The sequence below is a fragment of the Alligator sinensis genome, unplaced genomic scaffold (genome assembly GCF_000455745.1).
Source record: "Alligator sinensis unplaced genomic scaffold, ASM45574v1 scaffold940_1, whole genome shotgun sequence".
NCBI classification, from domain to species: Eukaryota; Metazoa; Chordata; order Crocodylia; family Alligatoridae; genus Alligator; species Alligator sinensis.
The window spans coordinates 1,617,105-1,627,959 of NW_005842177.1; the positions used below are offsets into that span (position 1 = coordinate 1,617,105).

A 10,855-nucleotide genomic window follows, 5' to 3' on the forward strand; every position below is an offset into this window, starting at 1 on the left:
TTTCCCTTTAAAGGAAAAACTGACTACTGACAAAGTTCGTTTAGAGCTTGTTTTGGAACTGGATCAGTATAATTTGGTTGTCCATGTCCTACCAAATCTTTGTGCAGAACCTCCATAGAATGCAAAGACTTTTTTCTACAGAGATCCAGGGGAGGAAATGGCTCACTATGTGTACAGAGAGCTTTGCAGTTCTCTCTTCTGTCTTACAGGGAAGCCTCTCACTTGCATAGTTTTTTTTTCTTGAAATATGCTGTACAACCAAAGGCACAAAAACATAACAATGCCTTAAAACAAACTTCCTTTCAAAGATTCTTTAATGTACATTTTTGAAGACGGAAAGGAATTGTTGATGGTGGGACTAAAACTCAAGCTCTTGTTGGAGTGTTCTCATTAGTATTTAGATGAATGATGAATACAATCTGTTCTGAATACTTTTACAATAAAAATATGAAATGTGAACATCTTGTCGAAAAATACAGTGATGTGAAGACAGTTGGTTCAAGGTATTTGGACTTTGGCTCCCTACTGTTAGGCTACATTATCAATGTCATATTTATAGGGCCCTACCGAATTCACGGCAGAAGTGGCATGCACTGTGGCTCCGTTAACCTTGCAGGTTCCCCCACGCGCTCCCCTCTGCTGCTGATTGGAGGGGCCCTGCTTGTGGCTTGCTCATGACTGGCAGGGAAGCGAAAACCGCGGTTTTAAACGTTGCGCTGTTTTTGCCTCCCAGACGGTAAGCAGCAAACAGCAGGGTCACTGGGGCCCTATAGCCAGTCAGCAGCAGGAAGCAAAAATGGCACCATGTTTAAAACCATGGTTTTTACCTCCTTGCTGATCAGGAGTGAGCCGCAGGCAGGCCCCCACCACCAGTCAGTGGTGGACGGATGCATGGGGGAACCTGCAAAATTATAGGAGCTGCAATGCACACCACTTCTGTTATGAATTTGGCAGGGCCCTACATATTTATAACCTGAACTTCAGTAACACTTGAATTGCCTGGTATCTAAAGGCAGCAATTCACGAAGGAAGTACTTCATTGGTTTCCAATATATCAGTGGCTTTGTTGTTGATGAGCAGTACTGATCAATAAAACTCCTAGCCCTGGAGATTTGAGATTCTGGAGCTAAGGAATGGATGGATAAAACTAGTAATACTTTAAAAGCAGTCCACTAAGATGAAAAAAAAAATTAAATCTGATGACAAAAGACTAGTTTAAAAAGTTAAAAAGAGAATTAATATTGTACTGCTATACAGGTATTTATAACCTCCCCTGATAATTTGGTGTGTAGATACTATTGTGCTATCCAATTGATATCATAATGTAATACATAAGGCGACTGTGAATCAATGTACATTTGCTTTAAAACTTCAGTGCATGGTGAAAAGCTGTTTGTGAATCACCTGGAGATCCAGACTTAACTTTTCTATATGAGAAGCTTCTATAAAATACACCAAATTGGTAATTTTGTCTTTTTGTTGCTATAAATAATTTGTTCATTTTAAGCAATAAACAATGCTATTAGTGTCTCCAAAGATGCAAATATTGCCCAAGTACTGGTGATTGCTCAGGTCAGGGTGTTAAGAGAAATAGCTTATTTACAGCCAGATTGTCAGTGTCTCTTTTGGAGGTTTTGCTATAGTTTTATTATATTGTACTGCCATTTCTAATTACTTTTCCTAATAAAACCCTACTTTGAACTGAAATTTAAAAGCCATCACCAACATTTCTTTCCTAAGTTGTTCAAATATTTCAGATATATTTAGTTCAGGTCAGTGAAAAGACTGAATACTTGTAACCTGTGATTTTTTTACATCCTGATTGGCTATGGTGGTATTACTTCATAAATTTCAAAGGAATCTTAAAGTATTTTTTAAAACCATAGACTTTGAACATTAAATTTGCTTTTAAAATAATAAACAATAATCAATCTGAGGTTCTCCATATCAACTTTCAATTTGTAATGCAGAAGCCTCATTGTGATATAAAACCTTATGACATTTTAATTAGGAAAATAGATCATGTAACTCCATATGATGGAATAAATTTTCCAGGCACTGCTGCCTTGGTATACTGCATGTTCTTCTAAATTGGAATAAAAAATGCATTAAAACTTGTCTAAATTAGATCAGCCTTAAAGTTGGGGGAGGGAAAAAAAGAAAAAATAGTTGTCTTTAATTTATGGAAGCTTTTTCACATACTCTGTCTCTGTGCAGAGAATCACTTTTATGCAGAGGCAATTTCTAAGATGAAAAGGATTTTTTTTGTTAGGATTCCTGCAGTACGTGGTTATTTGTTATATTTGTGTTACAGCCAAAGGAGAAGATAGTGATGTCCTCAGTATAAATGCAGATGCATACGATAGTGACATAGAAGGCCCATGCAATGAAGAGGAGAGTCCACATGTGCCAGAAAGTGCTGTCAGAAGTGGAGCTGGGCAGATAGATGACCTTCAGAAGGACATTGAGAAAAGTGTGAATGAGATACTGGGGTTGGCAGAATCCAGCCCAAAGGAGTCTAAAACAGCATCCTTGGCCGTTCCTCCATCAGAAGATGTTCAGCCATCAGCACAGCAGCTGGAGCTTCTGGAGCTTGAGATGAGGGCCAGAGCTATTAAGGCCCTGATGAAAGCTGGCGATGTAAAAAAATAGCCTTAAGGTTGTTTCATTTACATTTTTTATATTTGTTTTGAAGAGTGTGATGTCAGTTCTTTTAAGTGCTAAAGTCTATTTGGATTGGGTATGACATTCCTCATTCAAACCTTTTTTGCGTATCCTGACCTGTGGCTTAAATTGTTGATAGCTCTTTTCATTGCCTCTGGTGTACTGCTTTCTGTGACTTGCACAAATGGATTGGTTTGACACTGGACTGGATCAGTGTCTCTATGCTGGGTTATCTCTTAACGTGAATTAGGAAGGAGTCCTAGATTGTATAGATCTATGCCAGGATCCTGGTGCCTTTTAGAAAGGTTAAAAGAACAATGTAGGTTTCTTTTTTATAATCCCTGTAGCTAGCAATTAAACAGACAATTTATTTATTCCCTCTTGAACATCTTAATTTAAGTAACTTGGTTTATAGGTACTTCTTTAAAAAAAAAAATTCTGTTTTTAAGAGGTCTTTTCTGGCCTGATGATACTTATCTGCTTGCAGTATTCAGTGATGTGATTTGAGATGCTTATTTTTCATCGGGGGCCCTGCTTACACTAATGAAAATATACTAGTTAAAAATGAATGACAACTCCCTTCAGGAGATTTAAAAGCATAATTAAATTTTTAGAGAATTAAAATTGCTGAAGTGAGTTTAAATAAACTATGTAGTGTTGGTTATTGTTAGAAAGTTACAGAAGTGCCTGGAAGTAATTCCATTGATGAACTATACTAACAGGGTTTTTATACTGTCGGTTATTTGCTTTTGTTATGTTTTCCCATGACTATCTTGTGTGTTTCAGTTGAAAACAATAAATTATGTATACATTTTCTCTAATTGTGATGCTTTCTGTTTAAAATTTGGCAAACCTCTTGAGATGGAATGATGCAGCAAATCAAACTGTTTAAAAGATCGCTGGTCTTGATGGCAAATGTTTTTATATTTATGTGATAGTATAGTTTTTTCATATTCCCTGTAAATATGAAAGCCCCTCTAACAATGTTAGAGAGGCTTTCTGGAAAAGTCTCATAATTTATGTATATTTTGAAAAGATTCAGAAATCATAAATTCCACATTCTTCATTTTAAGGATGCCTGTGTAGATTTAGTTTTTTACAGTTTTTTCTCCTATTATGGAATTCTAACTGCAACAAGCTAGTTTTGATTGTGTTTAGAAGTGGTGCTATTTTTATACTTGACTGTTTATACAGTCACTGTATATCTTTAAAATATACCTGCTGAATTTGTTATATCCCAAGTATGTGAGTCTAATCCTTGTTAAATAAAATGGTTCATTATGTGTAGCTCCATTGAATTTTCTTTTATCACCTTTTGAAATAAGCAAATGAGGTATCAAACAATACGACTTTAAAAAATCAGTCTTTCTTATACACTACTACTAATACTTCCCATTATTTGCATCAAATTGGGGTTTTTTAGTAATGTGCAATATCTAAAATGTTCTTATGAGATTTGAAAGAGTTTTCATAAGTTGGTAAATGTGGCCATTGATTTTTGGTAGCAGGTTCCTTTTCCATCTTCTTAAGTAGCATTGGATAATTTAAATAATATTTTGAATAAATGCAACATAAATTTGCTATAAGCTAAAAACATTATTATATGTAGCTGGGAGGATAGTTATGGTAAGAACTCCTCAAAGGGTGGCAGAGAACTGAGTGAATAACAACTGGTCACCATCATATCGTGACTTAACTTTTCTCTCTTATTTGTAGCAGTTGAAGGACAGAAATGGATGGGAAAGGGAGAATGAACCGGATCAATTTAGTACACAGACTTCTGCCTAAAAAGTGGTCTGCCAGTGGCTTTACAATTTTATGTTGTCGTGGAACCTAGGATTTCTTTGTATTTAGGGCAGCAAAGGCAGGTAATGGTAAAAGGGCAGTTGGTAAGACTTATCCTTGCGGTCTGGGATTCCTAGTTTGTGAAGTCGCATAATATTGGAATTGCTTTACTGTAAATGTTTTGTGTTGTTCAGGTATACCTCCCATCATTAAGTTTTGGGATGAGATGCATCCCAAAGCTTCTCTCGTTCTTTGGAGTCTCAGAATAGCAGAGAATCTCTATGCCTGAAGAAGAGTGATTGCACCCAAAAAGCTTGCTAAGAACTTTTTTTTCCAAGTACTCACTTGGTCTAATAAAAGATATTGCATCTACTCAAAGAAGCTTGCCTCCCATCATTTAGGCACTGGTTACTTCACTCTGGCTTGCAATGGACTGGACAGTTTCACCTGTAGGCAACATTGTCATTTATACAACTCCAATCTCATATGCTTTGTAGGACAATACTGTTATAATTTACAGAAAGAACTGACCCTTAGCACTTGCCTCTGTCACTCTTTCATTTCTAATTTCATTTGTTAGCTCTTCCTACCATCCACCTTATTGTAGTTTAGTGCCTGTAAAAGCCCAAGTAATAATAATAAAAAACACTTAATCTTAAGAGTGGAGGAAAAATGAACCACACTTTAATAACTAGTTGATACAAGAACTGTTCATTGAATTTACACCCTCCCTTCGCTGCTGGAATTCCCCAAACACTGTGCTTTCTTCAGCAATTCCTCCTCACTCCAGGCGAAGTGCTAGAGTTGCCTGCTGCAACCCTCCCATGTATTTCTTTCAGGTCACTAAGCAGTGAAAGCTAATGTCACGCAGCAACCTTTTTTCCCCAAAGGACATAATTTAGAGGAGCTCTGCAAAGCTCAAGTTAAACCGAGTTAAGCTCAAAGCTTACATGTTGAATGCCACCGCTGACCTGGTTGGCGGAGACCCCCATAAACAATATTTTTATGAATTTAGTAGCGTTAAGTTACTAATGAATTCTGGGTTCTATACAAACCAGTACTGCGAGGCAGTAACTTTTTTTTTAATGGTAAATTAAAACAGACTACTCTGAATACTCCATCTTTCTGGTTATTGAAGGCAAGTAGCACTGACTTGAATTCAGCTCCACCTTTCTACTGACCTTTTGGATTTCAGGCTTTAGCATGTGGCATTGATACTGTAATGTCAAAGAGTTTATTTTGAGGTCAACATGCAGAAATTCCACATTCTGAAATTTTTTTTTTTAATATGTGGTATAGTGGAGATAAAAAAGGCTTACTATGCATGTGACAAAGAAGGTAAGTAATTGAACTTGAAAAGAAGCAGGGTTCTAGGAAAACTAAATAGAGATGTTTGCAAATAAGTAATTGTTTTATAATTGTATTCTGTATTATAAAAAGGGCTGCATGTGACTGATTACTCAGGTGCTAATTCATTTTTGGGATACTGAACTATTGCTATTTAGACTTGGAATATATCAGCTACATTACCCAGGCCCCTGCATTGATTCATACCCTATTTGTTTGCTGTACAATTAAACTATTCAGTGCATTTTAAATGGTTACTAGACTCCTATTTTACAGTTTTACTTTTAAATGTCTCCCTGGTTTGTTTGTTTGCTTTTTTCTTTTTAAAAATTATTTTAGTAATTCGCTTTGGAGGAAGAGGCAATTTCTATGTAAAATATAGTCCTGAATTATTTATGAAATCTTAAAATAATTTTACAGGGACTTTTGATTAGCTGCTTGGAAGACTCTTGGTTGGTTAAGGGTTGTAGTTTGGATATGGGTCAGCAGAAGGGGACAGAGCTGACCTAAGCTTCCTGAATAACAAGGAAATAGTTTCCCTGAATTAATCTTTGCTATCCTAATAACTGCTGCTCTTCTCTGTCAGTTGGCAGGACCACATTTGTATTATATAAATAAAAAGGTGTAACTCCCCAGAGAGCCAAAAGTACCAGTTATTCCTGGTGTGAGGCTTTAATGTTGTTTTAATGGTGATTTGATAGAGAACAATAATTAGACTTCAAGATGTCACTTTTAAGAGACAAATTATAGGCATTTCCCCTGAACAATTCAAATTTGTTTTGTAGCTCTTCCTTTTTATTATAGTATTTGCTTTTCTAGGGCAATGTTTTACCTAAAATACTGGCAAACCAGAACCTTGAATAACTTGCTTTTAAAAAATCTCTGTTATTTTCTCCAAGTTGAAAATAGTTATTGTAATTTTTAATCATAGTGCATTAAAACCTCAATCACTATGACATCAAGTTACTTCATAGTAAAAGTAAAATAAGCATATAATATATTAAGTCACCTACATGGATGATTTGATTAATATGCTTCTATGCTAAGCTACTGCTGGTTAAATGCTGTATTAAGCAGAAGTAGTATTTTACTGTTCTCCAAACCTGAAATGATTTGCCTGCAATTCTACAAAGTACAGCTCCATGGACAGCGGCAGCAAGGAAACCCTGCAGTTCTTCATTGGTGCAATGATACAACACATCCCTCAGCTAACTGGGCCTGAAAACATTCAGGGCTATAAAGGTTGTGTCCCCATTGTTGATAGCTACTGATCTTTTGTACAAAAGATTTCCCCAATCTAATTTTTTCATTCTCATCACTGTGGTTTTAAGTAGCTTAAGGCTCTCAAAAAAGACTTAAAAAAATTAACATTTTTTTTTTTCAATGCACAGTTTTAGTATGACAGGTACATCTTAGTTTTACAGGCACTGCTTTAGCTTTATAAGATCACTGAAGCATTTTGCCCATTTTACAGAAATAGGGAAGAGTTATGCAATAGATTAGTTAGTAAGCAGGGAGGGTAGAGGTGGTTAATTCATTTATGCAGAAACATGAAGCAAAAGAACACAACTTTAATAGCATAGATACCAAATTAAAAACTGATTATGAAGTCCTGCAGTTTAGTCACGGTGATATAAACCTTCATGTTTATTGCTAAGTCAATCTGCAATATGTGGAGAGAAAAAAATGTTTATTATGTTTACCTTATTTATGGCCAAATTTAAATGTTAAAATACTGCAATTTTTTTGTCAAGTCGCATGTTTTATGGTTCTTTCTTGCCATTAATATTAAAATATGTAAACAGGATACATAAAAGGTGAAGAAAAGTCTAAAGCCTGTAAAAAGGTTTTTGCTGCATACCAGTTAATCAAACTGACTCTGCAGTCAGAGGGGGGAAAGAACCAAAGAGCATAACTGTAAATATTGCACGGTTATTAAACTGCAGAGGACAAGTAATCATCTCTGTTAAAAAATGCATGTTCATATGGTAGACCATCCCCTTTTTAAATGTACGGTAAGATTTCATCCTTTTCCATGGGAACTGCCTTGATTTTTGTCAGACTTGAAGGTGCTTTTTGCATCCGGCAGCCCTGCAACATTGCTTTCGGGTAAATATTGCAGACTATAAATTGCTGTTTCTATACATTTGCAATTCTTTCCTCCATCTTTTTTTTGGGGTGGGGTGGGGTGGGGGGAAGGAGGGAGAAGGGAGGCACTAAGTAAGGCTAAATTCTGTTACATTGGTTACTCTGGATTTAAATTGGTTTCCCTGAGAGCAATATTAGTCCCTTTTGTATTTTTAATTTTGAAGACTGATATCTGGATTTCCTGATTTGTGTTACAGTGACATTAATTGGCCCCAGTAAAGATCATGGCCCATTGTATTAACCACCTCACAAACATGGTTCTAGTGCTATTTTTAAACATGCGGGTTTATGGGTATGCATTTGGGTGTTTTTCCCCCCTTGTTTTTATTTTTTGACCAAGTTTAATTGGTACAAGCCCTACTGTACACATAGATTAATACAAATCTATATTAATCTTTTCCCCTAATTTTACAGGATAACAGCTACACCAGTATTAGCATCTTTTTGTTGGTATAGTTATATCTACATTATGGGACTGTATTACTTTAACTATGCAAGGTTCAAGTGAATATACTTAAAACTAAAGGAAAACTGGGTAGACAAACCATAAGAGACTTTTTCTGTCTGAAAAACATGCAAGCTAGATAGATGGGAGAAAGGAAACTGTATAATACCCATTTAGCGGGTAAGAGACCTAAGGTGCAAAGAATGATTTGCTCAAGACAACACATCAAATGTGTGGCAATGCTATGACTAGGACCCAGGTCTCTTGAAATCTCAATGTAATGTTTTAGGCACAAAATCATCCCTTCTACCTTTAATTCCTCTGTATGGGACTGTTTCTAAAATGAGCTCCTAAATCTGCCTTTCTACTAGGCAGATTTCAGTAGGCCATTGATGTGCATTAGAGGTGTAAAATACCTGCTACTCAGCTCTAAAGCAACAATGCTGCACAAAATGTGGCCAGACTGGACACAGCAGTAGAAAATCAACTGATAGGAATGTCCTGCCATAGCTGAGACAAGTACTTCCATCTTGAGTCTTTTTCCAGTTCTAATTTCTACATCACCTAAATATTGAAAGGACCCAAACACTTCTCGTAGAAGGTTGACTTCCAGCCCTTGGTTTGTATAACAGTATAGGTATAATAAAGAAACCAATTGTTGAAGGCATCTAATTTTGTAGTAAGTTGAAGTGTGGTAGAACTGTTTAACATTTTCCCAGCATTTAGAATGGGTGTTTAAACGCTTAAATATTTTGGTCACGATTTTTGATTCCTTTCTCAGGGTAGGAAAAGTCATTATCGTATTTCACAGTGTATAGGTTGATATGGTATATAGGTCAATCCTGGTTTTCTGACCCGAACAGTTAGGATTAGCATAGGCATAGTGTATAAGTTGGGGCCAGGCTCGGTGCTCAGCTGGTGCAGCCCCATCCCCTGCAAGTGATGCTGCCTGGGCCGCACCACCGCTGCTTGCAGGGGATAGGGCTGTGTTAGCCGAGTGCTGAGCTGGGCCCTGCCTGCTGTGAGCAGCACTTTTTAGTAAGTGGTAGTTTTTATGTTAGCCAATTTGTAGGTCTGAATAAGCTTTGCTTAAGAACAAAAAATAAATAAAAAAGTTTCGCCCAACTTCTGAGGAGAGATTTGCAGTAATAAGTGTTACAGGAAATGCTTTTTATTCTGTCTTAAAACATGGACTTCAGTGTATTAAGAATATACAACCGAACTTTTACTGATGTCATTTCATATATTGTCAAAATACTGGAACCAGAGCCGTGGCCTTATTGTTGTTTTTTTGTTTTGTTTTTGTTTTTGTTTTGTTTTTTTCTCTTGCTGTCTAATTTCTAGGTCTGCAATTTGATACATGTGGCCACCCACTGAATTAAGGTCTGCATTGCACAGAGGGATCTGACATGGATCTGAGTGCTTGGCTGGGACCTAAGAGTGGTTGCCCTAGTCCTTGATGCTAGTTTACTAGATCTACACTGAAATATTAAAATAAAATCTCTTTGCGTTTGAGAATTGAAACATTGGTAGTTTGTTACTGATTCATTGGTGGTGGTCCTTTATCAGTTAAATGAATTAACAGAAGATCTTTTTCATGCATCACTTGAAAGATGCACTGCTTCACCATATATCCACTGATCAGTATTTTAAGTCCTGCCAGCAATCTAGCCCATAAACAAGAGAAGAGAGCAGAGCCTCCTGGTCACCAACCTCTTTTCCCAGTTGCTGCAGAGGAAGATAATGTTGTCACTACTGTTCATTAAATATAAATAGGCCAAAGGGAATGAACTTGGTGAAGTGAGATCTGCGGTTGATGAAGGACTGCAGGCCTCATAAAGCTGTTTGGGGTATAATATACGCTTATAATTGAAAGCAGTAATCAGTCCCAAGAATCAGTGGGCAGCAGTTGACACATTAGAGGTGTGAACCTGATGAAAAATGTAATTTAGAATAGTGAGCCCATTTATGGTTGAAGGATGGGGAAGAGTAAGTTAACTTTTTTTTTCTTCCTCTGACGTGTGCTGGCAGACAGATCCCCAAAATGCCAACTTTTCCGTGGACCTTCACATTTTAGTGTGAAAAAGGATGGCTTACATTAATTGTGCAGTAGGGATCTGATTTTCAAGAATCATGTTTAAACAAAGACGGTGTCAGCAAGAAGTGTAGAAGTATACCTAGCACTGTTTGTGTAATATATAAATATGTCTGAGATTACACAAAGCAGAGACAAACTTACATCTCTTTGCCTCATTTTCTATGACACACGCAAGCATATATAAAAATTAGGGTTTTTCTTTCACTGGGCCATTATATGCAAAAGGGAGGAAATGTTTTACTACAACAGTTTGCTCTTTGCAGTTTCCTGCATTTGTATTGATAAAGTGTTGTAATCAACACTTTGGCTTGATACCGTGTGTGTCAGTGGGGAACTCTATACTGTATTTTTATAATGTCCTCTTTCCC

The 10,855-nt window shown here is 36.6% G+C and overlaps 1 protein-coding gene across 6 annotated transcripts in view; it reads left to right on the forward strand.

Annotated features, from left to right (window-relative positions):
• CAAP1 (caspase activity and apoptosis inhibitor 1) overlaps positions 1-9,844 on the forward strand; it is a 37,413-nt gene extending 27,569 nt beyond the window's left edge. Inside the window, exons 6-8 of one of the 6 annotated variants that reach the window (XR_003094630.1) lie at positions 2,315-2,659; positions 4,381-4,532; positions 9,734-9,844. Coding sequence is in view for 4 of the 6 variants with exons in the window: in XM_025206971.1 (XP_025062756.1) it covers positions 2,315-2,652 (338 nt within the window). In the remaining 2 variants the exon portion in view is untranslated. Of the gene's footprint in view, positions 1-2,314; positions 3,944-4,380; positions 6,209-9,733 lie in introns of those variants that run through there. The other 5 variants (XR_003094631.1, XM_025206971.1, XM_025206969.1 and 2 more) reach the window with 5 other exon arrangements.
• Positions 9,845-10,855: the final 1,011 nt, after the last annotated feature.